We start from the raw sequence: 15,224 nt of genomic DNA, 5'->3' as shown, positions 1-15,224 counted from the left end.
TCGCGTATAAAGCAGCGTGCAGCACCGGTCTGTCAAACATCACACACACTGCTGGACCTTGACACACACACACTGACATCCTCTCACTGAGCTGACACAGGCTGATCTCACCTCACACACACACAGCTGGATCCACACCTCCACTCCGCTCTCACCTGTGAGTATATCCCACCTCAGTTTCTCTGCTTACTCTCTTTTTTCTTCTGTTTTGTCTTCGTCGCCATTTGAATTATGCAATAGCAGCTAAGGAGATTAACATGCCTCTGCTTTCTATACTGATGGAGAGTTTGTTCACGATGATAATGTCCTGAATGAATGGGCCAGTTATCCAGCAGCTCTAAAGTCTCGTTTTGAAGTTTTAAGTGGATTTATTCGTGGTTTTACTACGCAACCGACATTTTTACAGACTTTGGCGGCTGTAATGATTGTTGATGAATGTTTGAGACAAAGTGCTGCAGGGACATTTTTTACACAGGTCCTCAAGATTTCATTACACAGACAGAATTCTCAGCTATTATTGGTCCAAGATCAAATCCTATTATAACACCCCAGGAGACTAAGCACTGTGTAAAGGGCAAAGTCACTGTTGTACTAACAGACCGACATGTTTAATAACAACAACAATAATAATGATAATATATTTTATTTATAAGCGCTTTTCAAGTCACCCAAGAAAACTTTACAAAGCCAATAAAAACAGTCAGTACATAAAGAAGACAGTGATAATACAATAATGATACAAAAACAGCAAACCACATAAATCAGTTTTTTAATTTAAAACAATTCACTTCGTCAACACAGGTTTTATTTATCCGGGGGTGATTGATGCTTATATAACCTTCACATTGTATCATTTATGAAGTTATTCTTCTTGGTTTTTTTTCCAACAGTCTCATTGATACCAGCCACCTACTGTAAATACACCTGATCTTTTTCACCAGGATCCTGATTAATTAACAGAAATGTTGAAAAACTCGCAGTACTGAGTGGTGCGAATGAAGTACTTTTGAAGGCCATCCTGGAAGTTAGCCTCACCCTTGACAAAAAGCGAATGGAATTTTTGATTACTGCAGAAAATAAGAATCTGTGACAAACACAAGTTTTGCTCAGCAAGACAGTCTTCACGGATGAACACGGCTTTTAAAACTTTTTAACTATTACAGAAAGTGAGAAAAATTCCTGGATCCGCACCAGAAGTTAATGGGGTCTCTCCTGGGCCGAGACCCATCATCTATCCAAGTCTCGTGGAAATCCGTCCAGTAGTTTTTGTGTAATCCTGCTGAAAAACCGACCAGCCACACACGTACACGTAAAATGAAAACATAACCTCTCTGGCAGAGGTAATTAACCGAGCTCCCCGCAGCCTCCTGCTCAGACATATAACTCTACAGTAATTTTATGTTACAGCAATTGTATGTCAGACTTTAATGTGGCTTGCCCCATTATGACTTATTACTGATATAAAGCACTTTGTTATAAAACCACTTCCCCTTGCCACAGCATGCTGTAAATCATTCCCCACAGAACGAAATGATGCTGTTTGGTTCTGGGCTTGTTAATATGTAACTTAACCTTTGTTTTTGACCCTGTAAATGAGGAATATTAACCACTAAGTCATGTGTTTGTGTTTTTGCAGTGAGTATCATCGCTGTCACAATGGGTGTCTCTCCTGCTTCTAAACCCTGTCATTTAATGGTGAAGCCTACAGATGAACTCTGCATACCAAGCTCACAAAACATTCTGACTTCGTCCCAGTTGCACCTTTAGAACTGAGCCAAGAGGTTCTTTCATCCATTGTGTTGTAGAAATTTATTTATAAAAACATATTACCTCATAAGTCGCTGTCAAACCACAATATATTAGCTTTTTTTTAAATTGTTTTCATTAAATAATGATGGATACAAGTACTCTAGCAAGCCTGGCTGCTGTCACCACCATGGCTGTGGCCTCTCAGACTGACATGTCAGGCTACACGTGGCTGCTGGTGTTGGGCTTCGTCATCGCCTTCGTCCTGGCTTTCTCTGTGGGAGCCAACGATGTGGCCAACTCCTTTGGCACTGCAGTGGGCTCCGGAGTGGTCACCTTGCGTCAGGCCTGCATCCTGGCCACTATCTTTGAGACGGTGGGCTCGGTGCTGCTGGGGGCCAAAGTCAGCGAGACCATCCGGCAGGGGATCATTGACGTCCGGATGTACAACGGCTCCGAACACGTCCTGATGGCAGGGTCCATAAGTGCAATGTTCGGTAAGCATTCACATATGTTACACAGAGCTGCTTAAAAGGTGCAACAAAGATGAAGTAAAGAAGATATTTTTGACGAGTGAGTTTTCAGATTATGAGAAGAGGCCTCGCTCGTGTTTTTGTCCCACAGGCTCTGCTGTGTGGCAGCTGGCTGCATCATTCCTGAAGCTCCCCATCTCTGGAACACACTGCATTGTTGGAGCCACAATTGGATTCTCCATGGTAGCCAGAGGTCACCAAGGGGTCAAATGGATTGAGATTCTGCGCATTGGTGAATAGATGTTGTTATCCGCAACGTTTTAAAAGTATTTGCTTTAACAGAAACATAAATGCTGAAAACTTATGAATCAATGTTCTTTCAAATGTCTTTTGATCTCCAAAGTGGCCTCCTGGTTCCTGTCACCTGTGCTGTCAGGCATCATGTCAGGAGTCCTCTTCTATTCTGTCCGCAAATTCATTCTGAACAAGGTGAGTGTAATCCTCAAACTAAATAGTGGACATGGTTGATTGTGAGTGTAATTTTAAGTAACTAATGGTAAATAAAGTCCTCAGAAGTACCAGTATCACAATATTAAATACTCCATTACAAGTGAAAGTCCTGTATTTAAAGTATAGGCTAAATTAAAGGTGCACTATATAGTTTTGTAGAAGACGTTTTAATCAAAAGAGAAGGAGCTTCACTGACTGATTTGTTTTTTTCTTAAACAAACTAAATAAACAAACTCTCTTTGTTTTCATGACTGAATAAACTGATTAAACAAACTGACCTTTTGTTTACATTTGGCAGACCCTGCCACCCTCCTAACAGTCTTCTGGGGACCTTTTTTTCCTCTGAGACCAGCTTGTTTATTGAGTTATGGAAAAACATAATATTTCTGAGTTTGTATTATTACCTCATTAATATTATGAATATTAAAATTCTGAGTTTGAATTTCTTCTCCAAAACTACATGGTGCCACTTTAATGAAAATGTATTGGTACTATTATCAAAAAGTCTAAAAGAGGTCATGTGTAAGATATGGCCAGAATTTAGATCATTCAGAAATGACTATTATCAGCAGAATGTGGAGGAACAACAGTGTTGCAATATGCAAAGATGTTTATGTAATGTCACGTCTACAGAATTTGCTTGCAGAAGCATGCTAACCAGCTAGCTAGCTAGCTAAGTAGGTTTATATATGACCCAGACATGTCTCACACACTCATCTCCACAGGCTGACCCCGTCCCCAACGGCCTCAGAGCTCTTCCTGTCTTCTATGCGATCACTATGGGCATCAACCTCTTCTCCATCATGTTTACAGGAGCACCACGTGAGTACCGTGTCCACACATCCACCCATGAGTGTTTTGACTCTCCCTCACCGCACTGCTCTAGCACAGCAGCTGTTGAAAAGCCGGGAGCGAGGTGAGGTCTGAATAAAGTTTCATTGGAGACACAGAGGACATAATGATCTCCAGAATGACCCAAACATGCATAATCTGAATCTTTTTTTTAAATGAAATGTTTCCTAATTTCCGTCATCCGTCTGCTAAACTGTTCCCTTAAAGATAACACCAGTGAAAAACCCCCCAGACACATATTAAGACAGGACTGCAGAAGACTTAAACCAACAAGTATAAAGAAAAAGCAGTTGAATGGGAATTTAAGAATGATACAACTATTAAAAGGACAATTTCCACTCCTTTTTGTTTCATTTGCAGGATTGAACTTATCAAGAAGTCAACTGGCCTGGGCCCTTCACTGAAGGCTGCAGGCCGGTGTGTGGTCAAGGAATATAACACACCATAACTCCTGCTATGCAGAGTGCACTTCTCACAATGATACTGCACACACATGTTCCAGCCAACACTTTATTTCATGACACAGACACAGAAAGAACAATATTTTCTGCCTACACACGTCAGCTGTGTATGGAAGAGTGTTTGTGTGGCTTCTCAGCCATGTTGCTGATGAAAGTCGCTGCTTTCACCACGTGGTTTTTTATTTGTTGTTAACCTGCTGTTGTCTACAAGAGCAAACAGGTAAGTTGTAATAGGGAAAAGTCAATATTGTCATACTAACCTGCCATTTAACAGTAACAGCAGCAGTTTAGCCTTTAAAGAAAGGTGGAATAACTAGAAGTGTGAGTGTGCTCTCAGTATACTATCACTTGGCTGCAAGGCTGGTCTCTTCCTCACTATCTGACTGGTTGAGTGTGTTCTCTTGCTGATACTGCTGTCTGACAAACCGAAACACTGGAGCAGACCATGGAGACATGTTGTCCAGTTTTGACATGTCACATGGCAACAGCTCATGAGATAGAAGGGGTGTGGATACTCTGGAATAAATTATCATGTTTAACTTCTTGGAACTGTTGCAAAATGTAATATGGGTCATGCTCCTAAAATGTGTCTGACTGTTTAGGTGTACAAAAGTAGATTTACTTAAGTACTATGCTTAAGTCCAACGTTGAGGTATTTCCATTTTGTGCTACTTAATGCTTCCACTCCACTACATTTATTTGATAACTGTAGTTACTAGTTACTTCATAGATTACATACTGCATCAGATCCAAAGTAGTGCAACAGGAACAGGTCACCCAAAAATGAAAATTCAGTCATTAACTACTCACCACCATGCTGATGGAAAGTTAGGTGAAGTTTCATAGTCCACAGAACATTTCTGGAGCTCCAAAGCAAGACACAGTTGCACAGTCTCTTAAACAACCAAATCAGATGGGGCCTTGTTTTAAAATGAAGAAAAATAACTGAAAAAAAAAAACCATGGCTCCATAAAGCCTGACCAACATAATCCAAGTCTCTGGAAGCCCCAGGATCCCAAATTGATTTGAAAAGATGTTATTTACACTCTCAACGCCTGGTAGAGCTCGTGCAGCCATGTCAGATGCAGTGCGCGGTAACACTGTTGGCTTAGCAGCCACGGTGAAGTTTTTGTCTTTAAAAAGTGTCTAAATGACAAAACAGTCCCCATCTACTTCAGTTGTTTAGGAGAATGCTTTGTTTCCACAAATTTTACCTGACTTTCCATCCACATGGGGCTAAATAGATAATGACTGAATTTTCATTTTTGAGTGAACTGTTCCTTTAATTAATTTTATTCAAGATAAGATTAAAAAAAAACCATTGATCCCAATGATCAGAAAAATGCTTAAGATGAGACCCAATAATTGTCTAGGCTGATAATCAGTCGACATGAAATATGAACTGTATAGTTTACTTTTACTTTACTAAGTACTATTTGTATGACCAACCTTCACTTTAACCAAAGTTGCCTAATATTTTAACACGATATCTTAACTTTTACTCAAGTATGACATTTGGGTATTTTTTACATGCTAACAGTTTCTTTTGTCACTATTTTCAAAGAAGCAGCATCAGTTGTTAATGAATGAAACAAAAGTGTTCTGTTCCTGTTACTCTTTATCTGAGACGGAGCTCTCTCTCATGTCTTGTGTGCACAGTGCTGGGCTTTGACAGAGTGCCGTGGTGGGGTACACTGTGCATTGCACTGGGCTGTGCCCTCGTCACAGCTTTGTTCGTTTGGTTCGTTGTCTGTCCACGGCTCAGGAAGAAAATCAGACGTGAGTAAATCACACAGACTTCCATTCACCAAATGCATTTTGATGAGAAAAACAGTTTTATGCACACGGGTCAGTATTAAAACATTGAGTCAATGTGGCTGAAGTGGCATTAAATTAACTTTGGTAAGAACAATAATGAAAATCGGGTGAGTTTTAAATTTCTTGCTTCATTCGATAGCAAATTTTGGACTTAAACTTTTTGTCTCGCACAAACACTCTTGCCTACAATGTGACACTTGATCTCAGTTGAACACTGTAATGTACTTCAGGAGACACAGCTCCTGCTCCATGTGAAACTCCACTAATGGAGAAGAACTCCAGCAAACCTCCGTCAGCAGAGCAGCCCCCACCTCACGACCCGCGACCCCAGCTTCCTCCAGCAGAAAGTGAGAAGGTGGCCTTCAAACTTGGGGGTTCAGAGGAAGCTGATTTGGACAACAATGATATGGAAACCAAAGACCTGGATATAGGCAATGGTGAGAAATGAATGGATTGGAATAAATTACCCAATTTATGCTTCATCTGACGTTGTAATTTCGAATGTATTTCCTTAAGTGGCTGCATTCATGGAGATATACCTCACTAATTGCATTAGAATGAACACGTGAACATAAACATTTTATTTTCACAGGTCTGAATGGCGCTGTTGGTGCTATGATGATCACTGATCCTCACAGTGGACGCTCCCACACCATCCACAAAGACTCTGGCCTTTACAAAGATCTCCTACACAAGCTTCACATGGCGAAGGTCGGCGACTGCATCGGTGACAGTGATACAGAGGAGCGACCCATCAGGAGGAACAACAGCTACACCTCCTACACCATGGCCATTTATGGTATCCAAGGAGATCCTAAATACAAAGACCTGGAGGTTGGGCTGCAGAGAAGGTCCAGGGTGGACAGCTACAGCAGCTACAGCTCAGCGGTGACCAGCGGGAGCACAGTCCAGGACGGGAGTGTGACTCAGGAAGCTGGCCCAGACCCCGCTCTGGAGGAGGACGAGCTGGAGGTCGACCAACCAGCCGTTTCCTCACTTTTCCAGTTCCTGCAGATACTCACGGCGTGCTTTGGTTCCTTCGCTCACGGAGGGAACGATGTCAGGTAGGCAAGGGTGGTTTTCTCCTCAGGGATTTGTGTATGTGCTGCTCATTCAGAGAACTTACAGAAGACATTGTCATCACTAGCAATGCGATCGGTCCACTGGTGGCTCTGTGGCTTCTGTACGAGAGCGGCTCTGTGGCGTCCAACTCACCAACGCCCATTTGGTTGCTTCTTTATGGCGGAGTGGGCATCTGTGCTGGACTCTGGGTCTGGGGACGAAGAGTGATCCAGACCATGGGCAAAGACCTTACACCCATTACACCCTCCAGGTATGACACACACTTACATCCTACAACAGCTAAAATTCTGATATATTATTGTCAAAGTGTACCAACACATTTTCTTTCAATTTAGTGGATTCAGCATTGAGCTAGCTTCAGCACTCACAGTTGTTGTGGCATCCAATATTGGTCTTCCTGTCAGCACCACCCACTGCAAGGTAAGGAAACAAACCTCAACGCAAATGAATGAATATGATCTTCAAAAGTTGAGTCAGTGTAATAAAAAATTGTATAGTCACGAAGCTAATGTTCACATGTTGGTTAAAGGTGAAATATACGACATTCACTGGCGCTACATATCACACTAGAGCACCAGCAGAGACCACAACAAATGTGCATGTCACTAACTCAGTAAAGTTGTGAAAAGGGAAAAAGAAAGGGCCATCTGAACAAACCTTTCAAACAAAACTTACATCAAACTGTCAAATCACATTATGTTACTGCAAAGCCTAGGCTATTTCTTACTGAAAGGAGCGGTATGTAAGAATTGGCCACCTGTTGAGTTCATACTCAAAACAAAAAGCTAACTGCTAACTGCTAACTGTGGCTAATTGCAGTTGCCTAGTTAGCTCAGTTAGCTGTGTAGCTAGTGGTCCTATTAGCTGCCTCGAATATAACCGGACTATGAGTTCCAAGCGATGGGGGAGTGTTTAGCACAGGAACCTAGCTGGAGGCTAGCTGGTTAACATGCTAACTTCACACAATGTCTCTGCAAAACAATACAAAGAAGCCTTTCAAAAAACATCAAAACTAATATTCTTTAACTTTCTGTTGATAATCTTTTAAAATGTTTTCAGAAACATATTTTAGTGGACTATTTCACCCTAAAAGTAGAAAGTTTATGACGAGTCGGCCGCCATTTTGGGTCCTTTGAAACAGATGCCCATGTATCTCAGATCAAACTCTTAAATTAGACAGTGCTGATCTAATATGAATTAAGATTCTGTTACTGCACAGCCTACTTCTTTTTTATCTTTAAATGTTTTCAGAAACATATTTTAATGTACTTTTAAGCTGTAATATGAGAAAGTGTCTTACCAGGCTGCCATGTTGACATGGGAAAGACTTCAAGGGATTCAAATGTACTAACTGTTCAGGACGCCATTACTCCACTCAGCCCAGTTGCCAGAATACATTTTGGCAACATATGTTACGGCAAACCACAGATATGTTGAAACTTTACGATTCTATAGGTTAAATTTTATGTGGTGATAACACTGTGCTTCATCGTAATGCCGTGGTTTCCCATTTTTTTTAAAGACCCCGCTATTCCGAAAAGGCTATTGTGGTACCCCTGACCCTAACCCCTAACCCTAACCATATTGGGAAGTAATTGGAAGTTGAAAGTCGGATTCGGAACAGTGGTGTGTCGGAGTGGGGTGTGTCGGGATGGAGGGGTTTCGGAATGTCAGGCTGTTCCTGGTTTAGCCACAGAAAATACTTGATTAAGGTTGGGGAAAACATCATGCCTGACAAGTCCCTAGGTCTTGTTTAAAACATCAGGTTCTGTTGGCACAAACATAGCAAGGACTCCTTAAAATATCCAGTGGTGTCATGCTTACAAATGTTGAAAAAACTTTCTTCAAAACTATCCAGAATTGTGGTCACTGTATTGGCAGCCTTCTCTCGCCTAGCTCAACTCCACCAATATCGCCTCCACCTCCTGATAACAAAGTCAGGTCATAAACATGTTATGTGAACATGATATGACATGTATTGTGGATGTGAACACGCTTTGCAGAAACGTCATACTTGTTTGCTGCTGTGAAATGTAATATTCAACCTTTACATGTTTTGATCATGTGATGACAGGTAGGATCTGTGGTGGCTGTAGGCTGGCTGCGCTCCAGGAAGTCAGTTGACTGGCGTCTGTTCAGGAACATCTTCATCGCTTGGTTTGTCACAGTTCCTATCTCCGGGCTGATCAGTGCCGCCATCATGGCTCTCTTCATATACGTTGTTCTGTGAGATATCCGGCTGCACTGTTACTTCACCAGCAGTTCTTGTTTGACCGACAGATAAATTGGTTCCATCTGGTCTCTTCTTAATGATGTTTATGATATCATTCACAGTCATTTTAAGGTCGAGCCATCGATGACCCGTGAATGATGCAGGATCTAATAACACCAGAAGTCTGTGATCATGTATATCACTACTGTATGTATATTTGTATAAAAGCTATGTTGTAAAAATCAAAACATTCAATTTTGATTGGAAAAAAGCACAAATAACAGTTATATTCTGTTACGTATTCACATGGACTTGAACGAGGAGTTGCTTGATTTTTAAAGGATTTCAATGTATTTTACTCACTATTAAACATTTTCCACTGATTCGTATTTATTGTGTGTGCAGGTGGGCCGGTTAGTAAAAACAAACATTTTTATTTTATTATAAGATATGATGTTGATTGAATTATGATTCCTGACAAAGATTCATTTTTGTGTAAATGAAAAAACCAAAGACAAACACAGTATATACCCTCCTAACACCATGTTTTCATGTATGATATGGGGGATAAATGAAGGTTTAATGTTCTCACTCATCATCATCATCAGTTTTACCTGTGCTGTACTTGACTATACATATACTTTGCCACTTGTGGAAGGACTTGTATAGGCTTAACCTACAATGTGAGTAGTTCATTGTGAATTTGACAAATATCCCAATAAGCAATACAGACACAAACACATGCCAGAACATGCAATATACAGTATGCAGCTGCCCCTGATGTGTATTGAATAGCCCACTAGGTGTCGCTGATTTTGCAGCAGTCCCAAATAAAAATAATATGGTGTATTTAAATCACCTCAGAGGTCACATTGACGGGGTTACTTTGACAGAGTACTAGTACAGCACTGGAATCACAGCTTTATGATTTTATACTGAACTCCACAATGTAGAAACAGACTAGTTTGGGCTGTTTTAAGTAGATTGTGTTCATAACAACTCTTGAGGACAACACTCTGGTAAACTGGATTCCACAGCAGCTTCCACAAAGCTGAACACAACCTCATGTTTACAGAGCTGAGTGTCCTGTATTTTACTAACAACAACAGGCCACACGATGGTGATGTTCTCCAAATAATTGCAAGCTTTTGAGTTGGATAAATATGATCTCCTAGATTCTTGCTCCAAAGTGACCAACCTACATAAAATGAGGGAGGTTTGTTTGACTTTGCAGAGTGAACCTGTTTAATGAAGCCAAATTGAAAGCATAATGTGGAGAATTCCTTCAAAAAAACAACTTTATTCTTCACAGTTCTGCTGTACTTTACACTCCATACATGTCAAGTCAGTCAGACTGCACTGAAATGAACTTTTTTTTAAAAGTTGATGACTGAATGACTATTTCATTAATAATTTTATCTAAAGTTCATTGAGTTCATAAATGTTTCTATTAATCCTTTTCTATAAGCTGTTTTTAGAGCTGTGATGATCAACAGAATGGAGAAATTCATCAATGCCAAGATCCTTGTTGGCTACATTCACGCGATACAGGTACGTTTTTAACATGGTTTCATTTCCAGAAGAGAAAGAAATGTTGTGGATTGGATGGCAGTGTGCACATGAAGGATTTGTTCCAGTAAATATGCAAATATTTGTGCAGTTTATGTAGTTACCATGTATTTTGTGTGATGTTGGAACATGTCTAGAGAGACAGAGAGAACCGTATAAAGGCCCCACTTCTATAAAACCTTCTACATATCTAACCTGAAAACCAAAAGAGTCCATTCTGCTGATTACAGCCAGAAAGTCCTTGTTTTTGCAGTTACATTCATTTTGCAGCAGATGGTACTGTTGTCTTATTTAGCAGGATTAACATCAAATGATTCAACTGAGACAGGCTGCAGCAACAGGCAGACCTGGACGTCAGTTAAACATGTTACATTAGTGCAACAGCGTCAACAATCCTCACTGAAATCATCTATAAAATGTTGATTCAGACATTTGACCTTTCTGCTTACTTTAAAATGAACAAGTAGTCAAAAAAGTAAGAGAAGGAACAGCACACCAGGAAAATAATCTAACCAAATCATCTGCGTACAAAACACTGATCTATGGGAGTTTTTAAGACTGACCTGTCATCCATATAGAAGTTAAACATGAATTCAATAATATCTCACCCTGTCACTCCGATAATGATGTGAGTAAACATGCATCATTGCTGCTATCCAGCCTGCATCATTTGATGCCAACACAGCCACCACTTTTGATTTGATATGAAGATTCTCTTCGAACATGTACTCTTTTTTTTTTTTTTTATTAAAAAGAGTTTTCAAGGCCTCTAAAGGCATACCAACTGCAAAACTCTCAAAAAATATCTTGCTTTAGAGCAAGAATCTGCGAATAAGCAATTCTGTTTATCACATTTCTCACAGTCACTTTGGAAATCATACGAGCAAGACTAATTGGTTACAATCCAAAGTCAGTACTACTGATGTGACCTATTTGATCTTTACTGACAGGAACCAACAGCACTGAGCTCATCAAGCAGACGCACCGTGAACTAGAACACCAGCAAAATAAGCTTCAGCAAGTTTTTCAACTGCTTAGATGTTCTGCAGTGATGTGATCAGATCTGTACCTTTTATCATCTAGCACTCTTGTAGCTTCAGATCAGCTATCATGATGAACTCAGTGAGGTCAACATTGTCCATGAGAAACTGCAATGTACGAATCATAGCAATGCTTCTGCAAAATATCAATATCGTATGATATTTTTTTTTTACTTTTCACATAGTTTTGTGAACATTTCTAATATTCTGAGACTTGTAATTATCACCCTCTCATTTCTTTCAGTTATTCAAACAAGGATCCACATGTTCATCAAACCAGGTTCATGTTACAAACAGATAACCGATAGAGACAGATGTGAAGGTTAGAGCTAATTGTATGACTACAGTGTTGATTTCTGGTTCATTTTACAGACATGTGCCCTCTGTGTACAGCTGTCTTGTGGTTTACTGTCAGATCTAATGTACTTGTCTTGTGTATTGCTTCATCGACAAAAGAGGACTGGAGTTACTGTTCTGATAGACTGTTTTTTTATGTGGCTATCAGTATTTCACTGTTTTAATGTGATGGAGAGGGACTTTACTGTCGAACCTTTCGAACAGGAAAGATAAATTGGCCAGTGATATGCCTCCAAAGTGTAGTAGAGTGGAATACACAGGTACAAGTACCTCAAAATTGTTCTTAAGCACAGTATTTGAGTAAATGTACTTCCACCACTGGACGTACCCATGGTCTGTTGATGGCATACATCCAGGAGCCCAGGAGCCTGAGCTGTGGGCTCTGTGAAGTGCATCCATGGTCCCTGTTCTGAGGGTGACAGTATGTTGTTGTTGTGTCAGGTGGATGTCACGTGTCTCCCTGAATGTTTTATCAGATGCTAACATTTAAAAATAAAATATCTCCATGTGATCATCTTTGCCAAAATGCCTGAGAGGAGTTCATCTGCATCTAACATCCCTCACTGTATTCTGTCTGTATCAGCAGGGGTTTTATTTTGAAACCAGACACCGGAAGTTGTGTGTGTTTTTGTTTTGCTCTAATTGACACTTTGGATGATTTTCAGCGGCTGACCACACAGGTGCGCCCGGACATTTGTGCGTAATTTGCGGGCGGCGAGAAAATGCGTGTTTACTATGTGAACGCGCGGCGTTCGGCGTTCGAGGCAGAAATGCGCGTGTACAGCGGGATGCGTGTGCGGCTCACACACTGACAGCCGTGCAACTGGGGCATGCATTCACTTTAACACAGCGGACCAACAAGCTGCTGTAGTCTGTGGCACATTCACGAGGACAGAACGACGTCTCGCTGGGTTTGTTTCGTGCGGGAGCGTTGGATTAGCGGAGCTGCGGGAGGAGGAGGAGGAGGAGGAGGAGGAGGAGGGTTCGAAGGAAGATTTCAGTTTGAAGGAGAGGAGAATTCACAGATGTGAAGAGGCAGGTGCGTTACGAGATTTTGCACCTCGTTTTGTTTTTTCTTCTTTCTTATTTGCGATCTGATTTTCGGCCGGAGCCCGTGAGATGCAGCCTCCACCTGACAGATGTGTGGCTCCACAACTGCAGCCTACAGGTCTGTATCAATCCATGCATGCTGCAAGACACACTGAGAACGAGCCCCGGAGGTTTCATTCTGTTTACACATCACAGAAGCAACAGAGACAGCGTCCCCTGCTCTGCCTCCACTGCACCTGAGCAGCTTTGTGTGTGGAAACGGCTGAGTGATATGGTGTCTGCTAGGATTATGATAGCATCTGGCTGCTGCTCTGTCCCTTCCACACAAACATGATGACAATCACAGTTAGTCTGCTTCTGAAACTGCTCACACGGCTCCTGTGCATTTTCTCCTCTCACTACACTTTGTAAGTAAACAGCATTGCCAGGAGCTGCAGGCCACTAATGGGACTCGAGCACAGAGCTGGTTTGTGTCATCTCCTTTGAAACAGACTGTGGAGTAATAACTCCTGGGAGACATCACATCGTTTGTTTACCAGTGTGTCCTTTTCTTCTCCTGGTCTTTTGTGCAGAGAGTGTCTCCTGTCTACCTGCCGCCGCCGTGGAGGACTGAGACTGCTACGGCTGCAAATCTCATCATCATCACCACCACCACCATCATCTGCCACTTCAAACACGACAACACTCGAGAGGACAGGGGCTGCTTTTGGCTGATCAAAGCGCAAACAGTCACCTGTAGATGATGACTCCAGCAGAGCTGCGTGCTTGAGAGCAGCATGAGATAATTGAGAACCCCCGCACTTATCGCTGAGTCTAGCTTTTTCTCTTCACCGCTGATGAAAATGTTCCAGTGTGCCAGTTGACTGGCAGGGTTGCAGAGCTGTTCGAGCCCCGAGCGCAGACACCACAGAGGAAGATGGCTCGTCCAGGATCAGGGCTGCTGGTGCCCGTCAACGGGCTGGGGTACCCTCCTCAGAACCTGGCCCGGGTGGTGGTCTGGGAGTGGCTGAACGAACACGGGCGCTGGAGGCCCTACACCGCAGCTGTTTGCCACCATATTGAGAATGTACTGAAGGGGGACGCCCGGGGAAGTGTGGTGCTGGGGCAGGTGGATGGCCAGCTCTCTCCTTACATCATCGACCTGCAGTCCATGCACCAGTTCCGACAGGACACAGGTAAGAGACGTGAAGGTTTCGTGTCACAGGTGGGGGTGTCAACCAAAGAACAGGTAGTGTGGACGTAAACACACCAGCTATCTTTACATCAATACTAACGTCTGAAATAGGTAGATAAAAGAATTATGTTTGGCTGCCCTCACCACAAATGATGCACATATTATTATCATATCATATTGTCACACAGGGACCCATTTCATTAGAGCTTGATGTGGCTGCTACACACATGTTATGTAACTTCCAGGGAAGGGGAGTCCTGAATGTCCCGTCCGCTTTGGGACTCGTGTTGACGAGCCACAGGTTGAGCTTCGGGGCGACGCAACAAACAGGACACAAAGCAGCCAGATGAGCAGTAATTTATTCATTCATGAGTGTCTTTATGCGGCTGCTGGAATGCCACGACCTTGCCAAAGGTCACCGTGTTCGAGGGGGCCGAGCGTTCATCAGGCAGATGAGTGCCGGGGCTCAGTGTGACGCTCCTCACGCTCCTCAGCCTGTTGTGATATTAAAATGTGTTGTCATTGCTTTGGAAGAACGACAATCACAGGAGCGGTTGGTGATGTTGTACGCAGTCACTGTTTAGGAGACAGTGCTCATGGTTTCCGCCACGTTATCTCAATTTACATAACTCCACATGATGGAAAGAATATACACTATATGGAATAATCTGGTTATATATTAGAGGTTGAATCAATGTCTCACTATGCCTGAATACTGAGCGGTCAAATAAAAAGTTTCTCCTCAGTTTTATGTTTAAGTTGTGTTCTGTAAGAAAGCACAAGACCAGTGGACAAGGTGAGACAGATTACGTCATGACATGCTCACAGTAGGGATGTCTGATGGGGATCTTCTTCTTCTTCTTCTTCTTCTTCTTCTTC

At 42.0% G+C, this 15,224-nt stretch overlaps 2 protein-coding genes across 5 annotated transcripts in view; both read left to right on the top strand.

The window, feature by feature from the left end:
* Positions 1-46: 46 nt before the first annotated feature.
* Positions 47-9,538, top strand: slc20a1a (solute carrier family 20 member 1a). The gene is made up of 11 exons (XM_084360786.1): positions 47-157; positions 1,637-2,243; positions 2,371-2,511; positions 2,623-2,708; positions 3,455-3,551; positions 5,702-5,821; positions 6,091-6,297; positions 6,453-6,924; positions 7,008-7,193; positions 7,279-7,363; positions 9,018-9,538. The coding sequence occupies exons 2-11, from the start codon at positions 1,892-1,894 to the stop codon at positions 9,171-9,173; spliced, it is 1,902 nt and encodes a 633-aa protein (XP_084216912.1). The 5' UTR covers positions 47-157; positions 1,637-1,891; the 3' UTR covers positions 9,174-9,538.
* A 3,225-nt stretch (positions 9,539-12,763) lies between these two features.
* The window catches only part of dtx1 (deltex 1, E3 ubiquitin ligase), a 56,316-nt gene continuing 53,855 nt past the window's right edge, over positions 12,764-15,224 (top strand). For 3 of the 4 annotated variants that reach the window (XM_084359147.1, XM_084359146.1, XM_084359144.1), the window contains exons 1-2: positions 12,764-13,289; positions 13,744-14,346. In XM_084359147.1, coding sequence (XP_084215273.1) covers positions 14,088-14,346 — 259 coding nt within the window. In that variant the 5' untranslated portion in view covers positions 12,764-13,289; positions 13,744-14,087. The remainder of the gene's footprint in view (positions 13,290-13,743; positions 14,347-15,224) is intronic. The other variant, XM_084359145.1, reaches the window with a different exon arrangement.

Source organism: Pagrus pagrus (assembly GCF_965226575.1).
Source record: "Pagrus pagrus genome assembly, chromosome: 8".
Taxonomy (NCBI): Eukaryota; Metazoa; Chordata; class Actinopteri; order Spariformes; family Sparidae; genus Pagrus; species Pagrus pagrus.
Note: the sequence above shows the minus strand (reverse complement) of the source record. Positions and strands in the feature narration are given on the sequence as shown.

Excerpts from the sequence above, each read along its gene's own strand:
- slc20a1a (XM_084360786.1), top strand. The coding sequence starts at position 1,892 with ATGATGGATACAAGTACTCTAGCAAGCCTGGCTGCTGTCACCACCATG. Across the intron at positions 5,822-6,090 it reads GCTCAGGAAGAAAATCAGAC|GAGACACAGCTCCTGCTCCA; the intron begins GTGAGTAAATCA and ends AATGTACTTCAG. Across the intron at positions 6,298-6,452 it reads AGACCTGGATATAGGCAATG|GTCTGAATGGCGCTGTTGGT; the intron begins GTGAGAAATGAA and ends TTATTTTCACAG.